Genomic DNA, 20,012 nt, shown 5'->3' on the forward strand with positions numbered 1-20,012 from the left:
CAAGAAAAATAGGACACGTGTCGCCCGGGCGCGTGCTTTCCTGGGAATTCGGTGACGGTCAAGGTAGGTGAGAAACGTGTGTGGGTGCCCACATGCCAACTTGCGTTTTCACCATTGTACAAATTCGGATTCCAATAGTACAATACAACAATGCACGCATGTGGTGATACGGAACGTCTTTCCGTTGAAAATTAATTAACAAATGGAGTACTGTACTATATTTTATCATTTTAAATTTTTTGTTGATCCGATCCGACATGCTGTTGCTCTCTAATTACTCTTCTCAATTGAAGCTTCGACTTTCCAACGTGTCTAAAGTCACGAGAATATTCATTTATTCGTAGGTGGCATAAATTGATGGCATCAAAGAGTTGAAGTTTATGCTTCGTGATTAGGGTGTAAAATTAGAATTTTGGAATCGAAACGTTTTCTTGTTTTTGATATCACTATTAGTGGGAAATAAAAACATACAAAAGCATATGAGAAAGGAAAAGGGAAAAGCATTTCGAGTTGTCATCTAGCATCGCTTCAACGGCGGCTAATTTAATTCAAGAAATACAGAGGTCCATTGCCTGGCGTGGCAGATAGTACATTGTCTGTTTTTATTATTGTCATGGACTTATGATAGATGGGAAGGGGCATTTCGTGCTTCTAGCCTTTTGAATTTATGAAGTTTTTCCGCTTATACATAATGTCAACATTCTCAAGAATGATAAATTAAATGTAGTTTTACTTCGACTTAGCTTAAAGAGATTATCAATATTCAAACAGAAAGTTCAACTAGTTCGAACCCAATTTTATACTACCACCACTCAAAATATTAGCCATTTGTACAAAGTTTAGAATATCACACTTCCGCTAAAGATGATGAAACTAAATATTGGAGCTCGAATAACTAAAGTTAATAAATTGAATTCAAATGAGTTAGTTTGATGTATTTTTCACTTTTATATAAAAAATGACCCAATTCTTGTGTTCCTATACTATATAGGCGTACTATTTAAATGGCAGATGGCATGTATATTGACACTCAGGGCTCGTTCGGTGTTCATTAATTGACTAGAAATTGGGTCAAATCATGGCAATAAAGTCGGTTCGGTGTTCATTTGATGTTTGTGCATGGCCCTCGATTTTTGCTCCAGCCCGCACTGTTCATGGAGACTTTTCGCACGAGATGTTTCACAATTCCCACTTGATATTGGAATTCTCTCCCGCTACAGTGGACAAGAATTGGTGGGCAGTTTACCAAAGTATCCCTCAAAATTTTGGGTTTCCCCTCATTCACACATTGCGTCTGCATTTTGAGTTTGCCTTTTCGGGATACTCTCTCTCACTACACTGCACTCCTTGGAAGCTGTTGAAGAGGCGGTGGCGAAGATCCACATATTTATGCCGCTTACAACAACGTTTACGCATACAAAAGTTGATTGGTATCCTTGATTCTGCGTGTATACCCCTTCTACTATTATTGAATAAGGTTGGATCTAACAAGTGCAATTTGTGTGTGCAGTCTCAGATCCGGCTGCTAAGCGGAGGGGCCATACTCCGGCGAGGACATAATCTTGGGTAGTCGAATTTTTTCGGAAGGGATTGAAGAAAGAATTACGAATAAATGATAGGGACATATTCATCTGAATGCATGGAAGGGGCTTGCGTGTTGTCAGCCAAATATAGAACACCAAACTCCCTAAACTATTTCCTGCTTGGTGGGACCTGTTTTAATTAAGTCAACATTCATTTCTTACTTTTCCAAATAGGAAGAAGCAAACGAGCCCTTATATTATTCGGCTCGACTTTAAGAAACAATTAAGCTTTTCGGGCGGTTCGGAAGGCCTGTAAAAGATGGACCTCACCCTCCCTAAATCTCCCGGTGTCCGCCATTGAACACATATCTGTTTCTTTTCTAAATAATGGACAAGAACATCTTTCCAATTAGTTAACCTTTTTTTAGTCAAATAGGAGGATTGTGTTTTTAAAAAAGCTAATTTGAAAGAAGGATCTAGCAACGCTAAGTGTGATAGAGCGGGCTGGGCTATATACGGGCCCTTGACCCAGACGAGGATCAAAAAACCTGACCCTTTTTCTCCGATTCGGAGTCAATGATTCAATTCGAATAAATCATAAGAGAAGAGGGGAAGGATCCCCTGCTCTGGGAAAAACACAACACTTGGTGTTGTGGTACGAAGCGGCGTAGTTTTACTTTCAATTACATCAATGTCCGTCACCAATAATTTCATACTCTTGACTTAATTCATGCGATTTTTGTAATTATTAATTTTTCCCCTTTCCTTCATCTTATCTGGACATATTAGGAGTACGTGAAATATCTTTTTCTTCATATTTAGCTACTACTCCAACGACCAACTCAACATGTTCCATCAGATTAAAAATGAAAGTTCAAAAACAGTACTATTACCCAATTAATAGTTGACACTAAATATAAAATAATACTCGTAATTCAATTAGTGCCTAAATTAAAAAAAAATTACAATTGAAGCACAATTAAAATATGCCCCATCAATAAAATACTTTTTCGTCCCATTAAAAATGAAATATTTGATTTTGACACAAAATTTTATATAGTAATATTATTTTGTGAGATAACGAGGAGATAATAAAATAAAAGAGATGAAAAAATAGAGATGCTTTTGTTTTCATTTTACTAATATTTCATTTTTAAATGGAACAATGCAAAAAGAGGACAGAATTTGATCAAATGGTACCTAGAAAAGAAAAATATAAATCATAATTAATTACAAATAATTTCAACAAGATTTACTAAATTTGTTTCTTTAACAAAGTAAATTAGGTGGAAAAGGTTATAAAAGAGTAAAACTATAATACTAATAGAAAAAGTTAATTATGATAAAATCGCACCAATTGAGAACAAAATTGTTAACTATACGATGTTTCATAGCACAGCAGATCCCCTCCCCAAAGAGAAAAGCCCGCCTCTCAACTCTTCACCTCACTCCCAAAACTCCGCTATTCTTTGCCTCACACCAATCCATGGAAACTGACGAATCTCAAAGAGTGGTTCCATTTCAACTTCAATTCGACAAACCTATCGCCTCGCAGGTCTCTCTCTCTCCCTCTCAAGTGGAGAAGGTATATTGTATGCTTGTTTTTGGCGTAATTGGCGCCATTTTACTTTTGCAGATTAAGATTGCCGAATGGAACCCGGAGAAGGATTTACTTGCGATGGTGACCGAGGATTCGAAGCTTCTTCTCCATCGCTTCAATTGGCAGCGACTGTGGACGACATCCCCTGGTCAGCAGCATTTTCACTACTATATTTTTCGAAACTGATGCTTACTTTTAGGCCTACTTTTTCTGGTTCGAATATGAGTAGTTGGTGGCGAAATATTGAGTTACACATTTGTGTTCAAATTGCTTTGTTGATCCCTTCCTGTCAGCATTGAGACACTGTCAATTTTGAGCTCTAGTGGCAGTGTGTTTTTGTTTTGATGTTTCATTAGGTTAAATTTTTCAATACTATGTCCAGGGAAATGCATAACATCCATATGCTGGCGCCCTGACGGCAAAGCAATTGCAGTGGGACTTGAAGACGGGACTATGTCCCTGCATGATGTTGAAGTGAGTTAGTTTAAACATTTCTGTTTGCTGAATTTTGAATATCATGTGACAGTTGACCCCAGGCTTGGTGTGTTTATGAGAGCAGAATGGGAAGCTACTAAGAAGTATGAAGTTCCATTGTGCTTCTGTTGTCTGTCTCAACTGGGTGGAAGATACGAAAAAGACAATGGTTTGTAACCTTTTAAACTTTCCTGTATGAGGTTATTAGAGACTAGAGAGCTTCCATCTGTATAATTTGGCTGTAGAATGTGATGTAAAAGTATACCACTTGAGATTAGATTGTGTGTTTGGGAAAGTCAAATGCTCTGGAGTGTTCTCAATGATATTCATATTAAACTCATAACTTTCATCCTTTGGATTTAGGATGTTAACAATGGAAATTCACCATATGAAGATAGGACTGCTCGCTTTTTTCCACCTGCTCCACGAGTTCCTAGGACCGCTGGACTTGTCCCTGGAGATAGTAGTGGCACGGATGAAAGTGACGATTCTTTCCGGGAACTATTTGATTCATCGCGCCAACAGTTTGACATCCTATGCAGTGGGGACAAAGATGGAAATATTTATTTTAATATATTTGGCATATTCCCAATAGGAAAAGTTGTAAGTCCAATTTTCATATTTGTATGGTTGTTGTAAGTTTATCTTCGCCAGTCTGACATATCCTAATGCTATTTCACATGTGACTTTGATGATGCATGGATGTTCCAGAACCTACGCGAAATTGCTTTCCATAGTCCACTACTTGCGAACCATGGCTCCTTTCGGCTCATGGATGCTTCTATTTGTAAGGTAGATGCACTATTATACTGATTAATTTGGCATCGATACATGAACATAGAACAGTCCAATTGTGACATGCTATGTCTGGTTATGTTACACATACAATGGTACATTAAGCAGTTACACCAATTTCAGATACAGTCGATATATATGAAAAAAGCAATGGTACTTCCTCCTCCATGTTTGTTTTGATTCATTGTCGGATTTGCCTTATATACACTAGAATGCTGCTAAGTAGGTCCTTATCCACTTCATTCCCATAATACTCCTAATATAATAATGTCTGAGTTAAGCTTCTTGTCTCTATATCTGATGTGATTCCAGATGGAATATAGAATGTGGTGTATACAGAGTCCCTGTCTCACTATGATAACTATGATTTGGACAAGGGTTTTGCATGCTATAGATAAGATTAGGCAATCACATGGGAGCCTGAGATAAATTGAAATTGAAATTGAATAACACTTTGTGAATTAGCATAATGGGAGCTCCAATACTGTATAAAAATACTTGAAAGTCAACATTTAAGGATGAACAGATATTTGCGAATAAAGATCCTTTTTTGCGAAAGCATGTGAATCCACGATTTGTTCTGACCGTCATCTACTTCATGATTGAATTAATCCCTCTGAGGAATCTAACCTTTATTATTTGCGCCTCTTCAGATGGCATTGTCTAGCGATCTCTGTCATATCACAGTGCTGTGCTCTGGCATGCTCACTGAAACTGGATTGGGATCATGTGATAATCAGTTATCTGGATGCCATTTAGATGGGCTCCACTGCTTAGTCCTAGACAGCACAATGTTTCAGAAAAGGTAATTGTAATTTGATGAAATATACGATAATAGATCCCAGACTCTATGATTGCATCTGGTTGATTTGTTATCCAAAAATTCCATTTTTCTCCATAAACTATTTGGTGATTTTCATTAACTTAAGGGATTATTAGGATTGGCCTATCCAGGGCACTAGTCCACCAGATTGCTAATCAGTGGTAAATGAAAAAGATTCTACATGATGGGTCTGTATCCTGATAAAACATCAATGCTTATGTTGATTATGGAAAGCTAGACTACCTATGTTGTAAAGCTATTTTATAACACATTATTATTCCTCCTCATTATATTTTTCCACCTTTGTATTATTAATTTCATACTTTTTAAGATGTCCCGTGACTACAAAATAAAGTTTTTTTTTTCTAGTGACTTCTGAATGACCTGCATCTTTGGTGCCAAAAACTGCTGGCCATTTATTTGTTTGCTTTTATAGTGGAATACATTGCCAATTTTCTGGTAGCTAGTTTTGGTGGAGAGGTGGTTATAAATTTTGATATAAGGGTTCATGATGGATGATATGTATGTTTGACAATGTTGATCAAGTTAATACTTCAAAAAACAAGAGATTTTGTGATCACTTTCACTGTGATTTGGAGTAGATTGTATTTAACTATTAGTTTATCTATTTGGCACGATGCGTATTTCCTAAGAATCAGCATAATTTCAATTTGCCGCAGTGACTGATTGTTCATATTTCCTGTACTTTTCACCATCTATGATAGGAAAAATGAACTTCATCAGGTGGCTCTGCAAGCTTCCAATGTGGAGCATCTTATTGAAGTCATTCGCAAATCAATAGCTATCATGTATAAGCAGTGGTCAGATGCAATGCACGTGTACCAGGAAAAGTTCAATGCTTTATCCTCCCTGATTGTTGACCATGGTAACTATTAAGAAGAAAACAACAATTCTGTAATAAGCATTATTTTATCTTTCTATTTAAATCTTTATACCATAAAAACTGCAGGACTTGACTCCAGTCCTCAAGAAGAGTTTCTAAGCCTGTTGGGTGGTGCAAGGACAAGTCCGCCGGTTCATCAATTTTTAGTTAGCTCCCTTGGTGAAGCAGTATGTTCTACCTCTAAAGTGTTGAATAATTAAGTCACCGAATTGTTTGAATATGGCTTGTATGTGACCCTAGTTGCCCCTAGGGGTCCCACCTAGGGCTGTTTGTGGGTCTTGCACAGTTAATAACTTCCCATTTATTTGATTATGAATTATATGTACAAATTTTTTGCAAGTAACTTGGCCTATTGGTTCTTAGGGGCTCAAACGGGTAGCGAAGTCTGTTTCTGGGGCTGGCAAGGAGCTCCAAACAATTGTGCTTGACCATCTGCAGGTGCGTCTTATGCTTAACAGCAACATATCACCAAATCACTGATAGATCTTTTTTCAAATGCATTTACTAGACTGAAATAGTTTATGATAGAATATATTGTTCTGACTCCAAAAACTGCTATGAACTTGGATATTATTCTACTATCTGAATTACAAAGGTGCTATTCATCTAATGCGGTTGTGTGCTCGTCTAATTGATAATTTTTTTGGTAATATCTTGCAGCATTCACAAAGTTTCCCTTACCCTGGTTTACTTCATATTAAATTTCTTTCACGAATCATAATATCTCTACATTAGTATCAGTGTGTTTATATGTTACTTGGAGATTGTTTATTAGGAACATAGTTTCCTTAAAAGCTGAATCTAAACATCTGATTCTCAGCCTGCTGCAGAAATTATTGGATTTAGAATGGGAGAACTAAGAGGGCTTTCCAAGTGGCGTGCACGGTTTCAGGGTATTGGATTGGAGGAGAGGTTAATTGATAATGCTACAGAAAAAGCTGGAATGTTGCTTGTTCAGATTGAAAGATTCATTAGGATTTTATCTTCAGTGGTGCAGCAGGTATGGTACAATTAGATGAAACTGTTGTACCCCTTCAATAAAATTACTTTAGCTGTATGATTTTGAAATGTGTCCTCCCTTGATAATAAACATACATGATGTTTCTGTAGTAGGGATACTTAAACTGAAGGAAACCTTAAAACTCTGTTGGATCAAAAACTTTGAAATTGTGATTATTTATTGGATACTAGTTTGTGGCTGGTAAATAATGGGATCTTCAACTTGATTTTGAACATGAAATAAATAAAATAACTTATTTGTACTTTGTAAGTTGATGCAAACATGCACATAGAAATGTGTTCCTTATTAATCTTTTGCTCGTGTATGATTGACCTTGGGTGACATGTGAATTTAGATTCAATATCTTCAACTAAAATGTTGTCTTAATTACGTATGTTTCAAGAAAGTGCAATCATTTTTTATTTGGAACCACTGCCTAGTTCTAATTCTAGTATCTCAAGTCCGTTCTTTGTTTTTTTTTTTCTAATGTTAAATGACTGGTGTTTCGTGAAAATTATTGTATGAAGAAACTAGCTATACAACGACATCTATATGGAGCAAATAGGCATGCCAGTGTTACAATTTCTCGAATTTTTGGCTATGCAAGCAATCCTTATTTTCTTCTCATCTGACAATGCAATTCTATTACTTGCTTCTGTTGCAGTTTTCAAATTTTTTCAACTGGCTTCTCAAATGTGTGAAGGTTCTAATGTCCGAACCAAGCGATCAACTTCTCCCGTTTAGTAGGTTTGGCAACTAGCTTTTCTTTGCTGTTCTTGCAAATTTGTGGGATTCTTCAAAACCCAGCTGATATTTCCATCTCTGGCAGTGAACTTGTTATCCTTTTCCTAAAGTTTTTATACGACCAAGATCCTGTTGGTATGTTGCTGCAGGATACCCAGCTTGATCATAACGTTGAAGTTGACTTGTAAGTATATTTGATGAATTGACTCTGTGACCTAAACTTGGTTTCATGGCTGTTATTGATGTAAATGGATTAGGTTTACCATAATTGTCAAATTGTACGTCTTTTAGAGTTTAATATATTTCGCAATACATGTATACTATGGAAAGGGACTAGTAAGTAGTAACTGACATTCATTATGAAAGAGTTCACTAATCCCCATGCAGGCATCGTCAATTCTATATATGGAACTAGCTTTCATTGTTAGTTACGTACTCAGGTATATTAATTAACTAAAAAAAGCTAGCATCTGTGTGAACTGGAAGCTTACTTTCTGATGATGTAAGGTTTAACTTCAAGTTCACTATATAATCTGAGCTGGTATTTCAGTAAATGGGTGCGTGATATCCATGCAAATAGTTCAGTTTTGGAACTTTTGTTATAATAGTCAAGAGATCCACAGGACAATGAACAGCTATGAGTAATATGGTGTAAATTGTAATGAACATTTAACGACAGAAGCTATTGATAAAATGCTGTATTTTCTGAAGTATGATAAAATGCTATATTTTCTGAAGTATGATAAAATGCTGTATCTTCTGAAGTAAACTTAGCCAGTTGTCTTAAGTGGATATCTGTGAACATCAATTCCAACATTAATTTTTTTTGTACTGCAAGGGAAACTAAGCAACGAGTCACAGAATTAGCTCATTTTGGAGGTTTCTCGGAATCTGAATACTTGAAAAGAACATTGGCGAAAGAATTTCAACAAATGGAATCCTGGTATGCAATACACCTCAGTGCTTATTTACATATGATGCATATGATGTAGGTACAACCTTTTTTTGGTATAGGGCTAGTAAGTGATTTTATTTTGAACCAGCATCTTCTAAAGAGACTAATCTGTTAAATTTAGGCCAAGGCTCTGTAGCTTGCCCTCTACCTATTGCTTTTAGAAAAAGAAGAAATTGATGGCATGGTGAATATAGTTTCTGGGTTTATCTGAATTTGTGCAGAAAAGCTTACTCCATACAATACTTTTTTTATACTAATATAATAATATCAATGCCTTGAATTTCGTAAATGTAAATCCTCAATTGCTGGATCTAATGAGACAAAATTGTAGTTTCAAGGAGGCTCTAGGGATGCCACTGACCACAGTTTCCAGAAGGATACTTTGTAAAGACATTTTGCCACTTTTCCCAGTTTTATCTGTACCGAATTTGAAGTCAGCTTATTTTCCAGTATCGATATCATACTACCAGGTAAATTTTGTTTCTCTTGCTAACTGACTAACTGTTAATACACCCTACAAACATATTGGTTTATGATGCGCTTGTTTGTGGTTTTGTCCAATTCTGTTTGCATCAGCGATATCAATAGTCATGTGTTCAGTATGTTAATTTAATGCCTAAAATGCTTCAAATTAGTGCTCCTTGTAACTATACACCTGTAATAATATTAATGTATTCATCACAATCATGAATATCAGGTCCAATAGCATATAAGCATTTTGCATTGGTATCTCATCTGTTTCTAGAGAGACTCAGGACAACCTAGATAATTCTACTAAAGATTTTAAAGCTCACTCAGATTAAAGATCCATGGTGGTTATGCAGAATGCCTAACCTATCTTGCAGTAATATTGATAAATTCGTCAAACACTTCGACAATAGGTCTGCGCTTCAATTCAAATCTTACAATAGTAAATCACTTGTTAGTTAAAAGCCTAACCTGAATTATAATTCTAAACGAGACCTTGAAACGTAAAAGAACTAGCAAAAACAAAGTCCATTTTGATGATTTTTGTGAGAACTACGGGAGCACCATGTTAGTTTACTGCTTAGGTCCGAGCAGAAGAGTCATTATGTATGTAATTGCTTGCATCCCTTAATGCTGAAGTCCAGACTCTAAAGGTCCTCATTATCCACACATAACTGGAAAACAGCTCCAAATTAATTATGGTCTACAATGACATGAAGCAAAAATTTGTTCTCAAAAACAGTAACTCTAAATACTTACACCAGGACATTACTTGATTATTACTATCAATAATAACCAAGTTTGTTTAGCCATGTAATTGAGTAGCCAGCTGATTTAGCATTGCTATAACTTTAATAATCACATTGGCCAGGAAGCTCCCCATGGAACCACACATCAGAGGCCTACTGATTATACCTCTTTTATGGTACCTGATGAGACTTTTCCAAACATCACAAATTGCATTGGTGTAGCAAGGGGGCTCGTACATGACAACTTGAAGACGGGCCTTAACTCACTTGAGGTTGCTCTGTTATGCATCCCTGATTGTTATCGCTGTGTAGATCTGTCTCAATACAAAGTAAGTATGAAAAAGTTACCGTGTTTATTTTGTTTTTCGGGCCTCAAACTCTCACCTCTTCTCTAAAACAGGACGGACAAATTGTGTTGCTGCTAAATGATGTAAACACAGACTCTGACAGCTCAGGTAATGCTTGTATGATGATGGTACAAACAGATGACCTCACATTTGTTTCCATATCAAGATCGTCCCCCTCTTGGAATCTTCATGAACTTAAGGTATGCATGTGTGTGTGTCTAATATGTATATATTCTACAACATATGAATAAACATACACCACTGTACATGTTGCTGTGGCTTTGTATTTCTGCCTTGTTATTCCCAGAAAGTCATCCCCAGTTTATAACTTCAGTAGCAGACAAAAATATTACTCCCTCCGTCCCCAAAGAATATGCACTTTGGGGACGGCACGGGTTTTAATGTAAAATTGGTAAAGAGAGATGTAGAGAGAAATAATAAGTAAAGTATTGTTAGTGGAGAATGGGTCCCACCTTATTTGAGAGAAGAGACTTTTCAAAATTAGAAAGTACATATTCTTGTGGGGCGGACTAAAAAGGAAAGAGTGCATATTCTCGTGGGACGGAGGGAGTACTGTGTAAACTGAAATAAATGCTGGGAAAGAAACTGTCCTCCGAAAAAAATGGAAAAGGGTGTTATCTTGAAAAGAATGTCGTCCTTGATGCAAACAACTACTCCCTCCGTTCCAGCCTAAGTGAGACGTTTCTATTTTGGCACAGGAATTTTGGTAGAGGTATTTAGTGAATTAACTTGTAAATTGTAAAGTGGGAGAGGAAATAAAGTAAGAAAGAGAAAGAGGGAATAAAGTAAGAGAGATAAGGGGATAATGCAAAAGAGAGAGGTGAGTTAATTATTGCCAAAAAAGGTAACGTCTCACTTAGGTTGGGACATCCCAAAAAGGAATACTTGAGATGGGATGGTGAGAGTGAGATGTTATCTCTCTGTCTCTGTTATAGTAAAAGATAATTGGCCTAGCAGGATGTGTCCCTCTGAGAATACTGTAAGCATATAACTGGTGTGACTTGTTTTCAGGATTTTATTACATGCCTGCACTTGGAGAATGAAAAGGCTCGAGAAATTCCTCACTCTTTGGTTGCTCCTTTGGCAGTTAGTGGTGAGTTTTTCATGCAGTTATTTTTCCTTCAGTAACAGTTACACAATATATGCATGATGAAGCAGTGCCTCTGACATTTTGGCCGTTAGAAGTAGACTAGTAGTTCGAAGTTGAACTGATATTTCTGCCTAACCCTCCTGTTCAGCATCCAGAGGCGTCGCTTGTGTTTTTGGTGCGAGGAAACGAGCCTTGGTGTATATTCTAGAGGAAGATGAAGATGAAGAAGTTACAGATTCAGAATAAGTTACTGTTGAGCTAGTACTTGTTGTTTGTTATACTTCTAGTTCTGTTGCTTGTAATTTAATTTTGAATCTGATTTAATTTTATTAGCCTACATATGTCAATTCTTCAGTAGACATAATATTTCAGCTGTCCATACCAATTGAAACTTCATAAATTACCAAAATTTCAAGATGCAATATGCAAAATTACTTGACACTGTCTAATTCTTTGCATTTTAAAACTACTAATTTTATTACGCTTATATGCAATAATGTGGTGTGACTAAACATTTCCAAGTTCTAACTAATGTCCTCCATGCAAGTAATTCCACCTCAATAAAATAAAATATATGTGCCGTTGCAGTGTGAATCATATTTTATGTATAAGTTTTTAATTGAAACATTTCACACGTTTTGATACAGGAACTAGGTGTGCGCTGAGACTACGGTCGATTATAGATTTAGTATCGGTATCCAAACACAAGAACGATAAGTATTCTCACGTGAATCTTATATCCCATTTCCACAAGTTAATAATTCTAGGATTCAGAAGTCTCATCCTATAGCAACTTCGCCTTTTCATTCAATTTGTTCCAAATTCGGTTTGATTAACACAAGAAATAATCATTTCTGCAACAAAAATTGCCACTCATGCAATGCAATACTGTTAACCACTAGTTGGGGCAAATTGGAAGATCATTCACCGAAGACTAATTCGATACAGAAGGTCGAGTCTAGATCATAAGTACTAGCGCCTTTTCTCCTTGTTGTTTCCCTTCCTCTTCTCTCTTTTCCTTTGTATCTTCGGGCGGGACCTCTTCATTGGTGCCTTCTTCAGTTGCTTCTTCCTAACAACAGGGGTTTTCTGCTTGCCTGTCTCAGATGCATGCACAGATGGAGCATGTTCTACTTCATACTTATCAACTGGCAGCACTTCCTCCCGGGAAATTTCACTTGTAGTCACTATGACTTGGACATCATCATTGTCATACATCATGGTCCCTTGCGGAAAGAAAATAAGAGATAAGATTAGAAGAGGCCAGAATCGAGCATCAGGCACACATATGAAGCATTTTACTGCATTTCTTGTTGATCGACCTACATAGAATAAGAGGTACAACAAGGAGACTGCACAAATCTCATATTGCCCTATCAAACATTGTAACCCAGAACAAATGCAAGCTACCAACACTATAGATACTATTCTAACATGTAAATCATATCAACTATAGCATTTTTCTGATCTTTGTAGATATACATGTTCATATGTGTTGATTAAAGTAGCATATTTTTCTTATGAATCAAGTGTAAGCAAACCCAGAGTAACCCCATACTAAGAACTCGACCTAGAAAGAATCAATGGGGTTCAGACTTCATTATACACACGCCAGAGAATATGTCAGTGGATGGAGATGAGTATATAGTACCTGAAACTGATACAACTGGTTCACTATCCTCATCTTGCTCGTCTTGCTCGTCCTCCTCGTCAGATTTTGCAGTAACAGCAGATGGATCCACTGGAACTCCACCAGACATAACAAATTCTCTTTCCAACTTTCTCTGGAATAAGATTGTATGCATAAACATTACCACAGACTCCCAAAAGGAAAACTGAAGACAAAGTTATGATCATCACACATTGATACAATTTCCAAATAACCCAGCCCAGTAATACTCTAAAAACTAGTATGCCACAAGATTTTTAAAACGATACGGTGTTGATTCACCAAATTACAACTATCATAGTATAATCTAGTCAAGTACACATTAAAGTCAACTATCATATAAATTCCACTGAAGACCATATTTATCAATACAAAACCATCCATTTTATCTATTCCTAGCCTGAGGTTGAGTTTACTGGCCATTTGATCGCCACATAAATCAATCTTCCAAACATCAATTACAAGCTGTGCAATACCTAGCACTTAATCACTGCATCCACACAATAATTTTTTTCCTAATTATAATCAAATATCGTAATTTTATAGATTACGGAGTGCTACATGTTAGAATGCAAGATAAAGCAAAATAACAAAAATAGAGAAACTGTCGACTTAGTAATTGAATCAAGAAAAAATTGCATCAAAAAGTAAATTTGAAACCTTTTTGCGTAGCTCAATGCGCTTACGGCGTCCAGCTTCTTCTTGCTGCTGCAATGCCTCTTTTCTCCTCTTCTTCTTCCTCTTGTGAAAACCACCTACGAAATCTCTGCACCGTATGAATAATCAGAATCAAACCATGGATATAATCAATTTCAGTTAATTAATCGTATTCGCTAACCAGATAAGGAAAAGTAAGAAAATCAAACGTACTTGAGATCTTTTTCGTCGAAAGAAACAGAGAGTGATTTGTTCCTGAGAGCTCTCTTTTTAATATGGCGAGTCCGGAGCGGTGCTCCGCCTTCCTCAGCCGTTGCTGCCGCCATATCCATGGCTGTGGCGGAGATTGTTAAACCCTAAACCTGGTTTTTGTTTAAGGGGGTTTTGGCTTTAGCAGGGAAAAAGAGTGGCCGCTTATCAGAGATGGTACCGCACGCTTCTCTTCTTGTCCTTCCATCTTATTTATTGTACTACGCCAAATACTATTTAAATAATTTATTTTTTCTTAAATTTTGTAAAAATTATAAAAATAAAAATTAAATTCATTTTGTTGTTTAGTTACATTATTGCAAAACCGAATATAATTAGTGTTATTATGCTTGTATAGTTACACACATTATAAGTAACACGTTTAATCTTCTTTTGATTCTCAATAAGTACATTCTTTCAATACTTCTGCGTCGATTCATTTTAGTACTTCCTCCATCCCATTAAACATAAAATATTTATTTTTTGGTACATGATTTCATGTAATGTTATTTTGTGAATTATATAAAAAGAGGATAAAATAAGAGAGATGAAAAATAAAGATGAAGATATGTATATTTTATGAAATGCTTTATTTTTAATAGGACAACCTAAAAAGAAAAATGTTTCATTTTTATTGAGACAATGAGATTCGATTGTGTTGAAAAGGGAGAAAATCTCACTATTCATCCCACTCAAAATAATGCTCATTTATATTCTAAAAAGTGTACATGCGATCATACGGTAGAGTGATAATATTTGAGACAAAGGTCTTTAATTCAATTCCATCGTGACAAGACATGTAAATTAATAAGTACTCTTCATTTGACTAATTTGTACTCTTTTTGTTCACAAAAAATAGATTAGATTTATCATGTTAGACGATCTACAATATTTGATCAATTTCTAAATATGGAAAATTTAAACAATTAAATACAGTAATACTACTAAGATGTGAACCTTACAGTATATTAATATTACTTCCACCATCTTTTCTTTTCTTCCGTCTCTTACTTTATCAAATATACGTTAAAAGCCATGTTATTTGTGGATGGAGAGAGTATGTGGCTACTCCCTCCGTCCTATATTTTTTGTCTATTTTGCCATTTTTATCTATTTGCATTTATTGTTCGTATTCACTTTTTAGCCAACAAAGACAATATTTTGGTGAATAGCATTTGTTTTATCAGAAAAATTACTTGAAAAAACGTCAATTTTAAAAAATTACAACAACACATAAAGCTATTGGTCAGATGGCACAAACATCGACCTATTATTTGAGGAAGACGTTTTGTTAACTGATTTGCGTTAAGTCGTCAACATTATTACTATTATACAAATGAAATAGGAAGCTCAATTATATACAAATACAGCGGCCCAACTCTAGAAATAAATCCATAGGTTAACAATAAGCCCACCCATAATAAAAATCTAATTTTCCATAATTTCAAATCATTTGACAATTCACATTTCACACACCCACACCCACACCCACACTATTCCATGAATTTCATAATTCGAAAGGCCAACGAATTTAATTCTAAATTTTAAAAGGCCTATTGAGACCTTTTTTCTGAAATCTCTCGTTTATAATTACGTGTGTATTATCATCGTTGCTATTATTATTTTTATGAATGACGTGGTTAATGATATAATCAATGTCATGTATAGGATATAGTAGTATTATTGAAATAGAAACAACAAATTATAAACGCATTACATTTTTGTATATGAAATTTAATAGTACTTGCATTAAACTTATATAAAAACACTTAGTTAATGAAATACATTATACTATTATTTATATAAATTTTTATTACATACATTCATGTATATTTTTATTATTTGAATACCTAAATTATTCCTCATCTCAATTGCTTAATTTACCATTTAAAAATATCATAAAGAAAATAAAATTTAATACTAATAAATTATTAATACAAAGTTTATTTACCAAATCTTCTAAGAAATACTAGTACTAATAAAGATTAAAATATACTACTACAATTTAGTAAAATTGTTATATACTCACAGTCACTATACTCTATTTCTCTATTTATTTCATTTTCATTCCTTTTTCCTTTGACAATTTTTAATTCAATCCTCATTCCATCCACACCGATCTACCATTATCTCTTCCATTTTATTGTTCAATTTTTATAAAAGCGGTGCATTCAAAAATTTTTTACCACTAGCTACTAAAAACTAATCGGCTTTATTACGTAAAATTTGACTAAATGCCTATTATTTCATCTCCTTAAATTGCTAATTGATTCAATGGAATCCCATATATATACCATGATTATACTGGTTGTTTTTTTTTATCACAAGAATTTCATCATTTATATTTTTTAGTAAGACTATTGCACAATTTATCATGTAGAAATTGTTGTATTTTAAAAGCAACTTGACTTATAAATATTTGGTTCCGGCAAACTGTACCGACTATCGTTAGAAATGGTTCAAGGTCATTCACCTTTACCAAATCACTGATTAGCTTGCTCTGTTAGATGAATTACTACTAATTCTCAAATGTTTTTGGTTGTTAGGGATGTCTTAGTGCATTGGACGGTACCCACATCAATGTTTTGGTCAGTAGTACAAACAAGCCTCGCCATAGAACTCGAAAGGGTCAAATAGCTACCAACACATTGGTTGTCTGCGACCGGAACATTCAGTTTGTGTACGTACTGCCTGGATGGGAGGGTTCGGCGGGGGATTCTAGGGTGCTACATGGCGCAGTGGACCATAACGACGGCCTGAAAGTCCCCCAAGGTTAGTATTCATAACAAACCATTTGTCGTTTTATTATTCAAATGTCCAATATTTGTCTCCTTCATCTTGTTTGCCGTTTTTTCGTGTCACATGCTATTACTATCTTTGTGGCAATGATTACGCCAATAGCAATGGTTTCTTAACACCTTATAAGGGTATGCGCTACCATTTGAAAGAGTGGGGACCCGGTAATGCAGCGCCGCAAAACGCCCGAGAGCTGTTCAACATGAGACACACAAAAGCTCGAAAGATCATCGAGCGCGCGTTCGCCGTATTGAAAATGCGATGGGGTATCCTACGTAGTGCATCTTATGATCCAATCCAAACACATATACGGTTAATAATGACATGTTTCTTATTGCATAATTTCATCCAGAGGAAGATGCCAAATGATCCTATTGAAGCACATCTAGATGGGTTTGTTGATCAAAACCCTAATGGACCCGATGCAGATGGAGCTCAGTTTGTTGATCACGTCGAGCCTACGAATGAGTGGACAGAGTTTCGGGACAACTTAGAACGACAATGTGGAACCATAGGCATTTTGCTTGATGTTTTTGTTTTGTTATATTGCGTTGAATGTGTAACTCGTACAATGCTAATCGGGTGATGAGTACAATGTATACATTGATGGTGATTACATATTGTTTTGGGGTGTTTACCATTGGATAAATGTCTATGTTGCAGTGTTTGACGTTCAACCATGCAAGACGGAGTGCCGACACCAAAATGTCCTTGCGGACATGGTATGATGGTCATGAAATGCGCCGGTAAAGCAGCCAAATATGCCAACCGATTCAACTACAAATGCCCACTAAATCGTGATCACCCCGGGTCTTTCAAGTGGTTCGATGAGCACGCACATGCTTTCGAGCAAACAGGTTCTAGAAGTGACCCATATCCACGCAACAACCATCTTATTTTCCATGGTGTCATGGAGGCCAAATACAACAAATCTGATCGATGCGCGCGTTGTTGTGTTGTAAAGCGTAGTGCCGAATTTTCAACGTTTATCTTAGTTAGTTTTATGTCAGTTATGCTAGTTCTATTTGGTATTGTAATTGGAAAATTACTGTAACATTTACATGCAATGCAACGACTATATATTCATCACCAAATCGGCCACGAAACAAACGTCCATTAAACAAACATCAATAGTCGCAGACCTAAATAATAAGTGCGCTTCACGATCAACATACGACCAAACACAAAACATACATATACATGGAACGCACAAACAACGCGCAAATCACACGTATTAACTCCATACACCTTTTCAATATACATGTAGAAGGTTATCTCCATTGGATTGACTAACATGAAGTTTAGACGATCACCAACCACTAATCGATTGCCTCGACGGAAGCTTTTCCACCTATAGTGGACCTAAAGTTTTGAATTATTATGCTTAAGGGTGAGCATCCACGTATTCTCAGCGGTGAGGATGTAAATGGGAGCGATTTGTGAAACCCTAAGCCCAGATCCAAAGTATTAGGCAGAAATTAACAGAGAACAAATTAGAAAGCTTAAAAAATAGGCCTAAACATATTAGTTCTTCTTTTTCTTCTCGTTCTTCGCCTTCCCATGCTTCTCCTTCCATTCCTTCTCTTTTGCTTCCTTTTCTTCATGGTACAGTGCCGGATGGTAAGACTAACGCCTTTGAGGATAGGCTGCTTGGACTGGACGATGACAGCGGAGAGGTCTTTGACTTGAAGCAGTAGGTCAGTGGTCGAGGATAAGGGGCTGAGAGGACCGCACAATACAACGGCTGCGAAGCTGCTTTGATAAATTGAAGGTCGGAGTGAAGAAAGCCGTCGCCATTATTCTGATTACAATAGAGTTCTGGAATCCGTACAATTGATTTTATACTAAAAATTGCTTGGTCCAGTGAAAAACCAACTGGCGATCCAATCTGAATTAATTGGGAGCAAAATGTTCAATCATCAAAATAGCAAAGGTTATTTTTTTAACCTTATTGTCTCTATTGATAATTTAGAAAATGGCAAATTCATAAAACCAATGTCAACCCCCACATTTTGAATCAGAATCATTCCAATCAAAATCAAAAGAAACAGAATGAATGCTCTAGGTCTTCTTTCTTTTTCTTCCACCTTTCTTCCTTCTTCTTCCACCTCCTCTTTCTCCGTCAAGGCTACCGACAAGAAATCTATAGAAAAAAAAGATCAACCATGAGAGGTACAAGTGCAAGAACTTGGAGTGTCCACTCTAACCCAATGCCACAACGCCCGTCCAATAAATATCCACTGGAAGAAATTTCATGGGGTCGTGAGCAACAACGGCTTTGACTTTTGCCCGCATTATGGAAATTACAAGGATTCTTGCAATTTCCTGAATCCATGTCCACTGAAGAGGCAAGAGACGAAAGATGAAGTTTTTAAAAGATTGAAGGCCTTGTACTATGAAGAAAAAGAAGCAAAAGAAAAGGAATGGAAGGAGAAGGAATGGAAAGAGAAGAATGAGAAGGCGAAGAAGGAGAAGAAAAAGAAGAACTAACGTGTTTTTGCCTGTTTTTTTAGATTTCTAATTTGCCTGTTTTTTTTAGATTTCTAATTTTCCCATTTTTTTAGATTTCTAATTTTGGCTTAGGGTTTCTGTTTTTTTAGATTTCTAATCTGGGCTTAGGGTTTCTATTTTTTTAGATTTCTAATTTGGAAGATACGCATGAGGGTCATGCGCCACCTTTTTCATAAAACGCGCTATAGTCATGTGTGTTACTGAAAGACGCATGAAGGTCATGCGTTTTTCAATTTTTTTATTTTATTTATAAATGGAAACATGAAGGTCATGTGTTTTTCAATAAAACGCATGACTGTGGTGCGTTTCATTAAAAGGTGACGCATGACCCTCATGCGTCTCTCCCAAAGCCGAAATTTAAAAAAATCCCAGAAGACTTATGGAACTTAAGGTTTAGCCTAGAACTAAAAAAGAAATACCCCGCACACTGACCGAGGGGAGAAATCAGTTATGGGCTGATTGAGTTTTGTGTGGTTTTACTTTTATGCACAAATCGTTGTGGTCTTTGTTAGTTAGTTAAGAATGGAACAGTTGTTTCATAATTATAGTAATGAATTTATTGTGGTCGAGAATTAAATTTTAACAATAAAGTCATTGTAACTGTAAATTCGATTTGTATGCGTGCACATGTTGATTT

The 20,012-nt window shown here is 36.0% G+C and overlaps 3 protein-coding genes across 4 annotated transcripts; 2 read left to right on the forward strand and 1 right to left on the reverse strand.

Moving 5' to 3' along the window:
• The first annotated feature begins 2,918 nt into the window (after positions 1 to 2,918).
• On the forward strand, positions 2,919 to 11,902 carry LOC125192231 (anaphase-promoting complex subunit 4). Of its 2 annotated transcripts, XM_048089743.1 has the most exons (19): positions 2,919 to 3,078; positions 3,160 to 3,271; positions 3,506 to 3,597; positions 3,683 to 3,766; positions 3,961 to 4,200; positions 4,309 to 4,389; positions 5,046 to 5,197; positions 5,941 to 6,101; positions 6,186 to 6,286; positions 6,483 to 6,557; positions 6,940 to 7,119; positions 7,784 to 7,866; positions 7,949 to 8,047; positions 8,702 to 8,806; positions 9,150 to 9,288; positions 10,158 to 10,364; positions 10,436 to 10,582; positions 11,415 to 11,496; positions 11,642 to 11,902. In XM_048089743.1, the coding sequence occupies exons 1-19, from the start codon at positions 3,010 to 3,012 to the stop codon at positions 11,737 to 11,739; spliced, it is 2,307 nt and encodes a 768-aa protein (XP_047945700.1). In that variant the 5' UTR covers positions 2,919 to 3,009; the 3' UTR covers positions 11,740 to 11,902. The 2 variants fall into 2 exon arrangements, with proteins under 2 accessions (XP_047945700.1, XP_047945699.1); XM_048089742.1 differs by having other exon boundaries at positions 2,919 to 3,271.
• A 442-nt stretch (positions 11,903 to 12,344) lies between these two features.
• Positions 12,345 to 14,256, reverse strand: LOC125192729 (nucleolar protein 12). The gene is made up of 4 exons (XM_048090358.1): positions 14,033 to 14,256; positions 13,823 to 13,928; positions 13,145 to 13,277; positions 12,345 to 12,719 (listed from the first exon to the last, which is right to left on the reverse strand). The coding sequence occupies exons 1-4, from the start codon at positions 14,149 to 14,151 to the stop codon at positions 12,466 to 12,468; spliced, it is 612 nt and encodes a 203-aa protein (XP_047946315.1). The 5' UTR covers positions 14,152 to 14,256; the 3' UTR covers positions 12,345 to 12,465.
• A 2,741-nt stretch (positions 14,257 to 16,997) lies between these two features.
• Positions 16,998 to 17,450, forward strand: LOC125195210. Its single transcript, XM_048093393.1, has one exon. The coding sequence runs from the start codon at positions 16,998 to 17,000 to the stop codon at positions 17,448 to 17,450; it is 453 nt and encodes a 150-aa protein (XP_047949350.1).
• Positions 17,451 to 20,012: the final 2,562 nt, after the last annotated feature.

Source organism: Salvia hispanica, chromosome 6 (assembly GCF_023119035.1).
Source record: "Salvia hispanica cultivar TCC Black 2014 chromosome 6, UniMelb_Shisp_WGS_1.0, whole genome shotgun sequence".
In the NCBI taxonomy this organism is placed as follows: Eukaryota; Viridiplantae; Streptophyta; class Magnoliopsida; order Lamiales; family Lamiaceae; genus Salvia; species Salvia hispanica.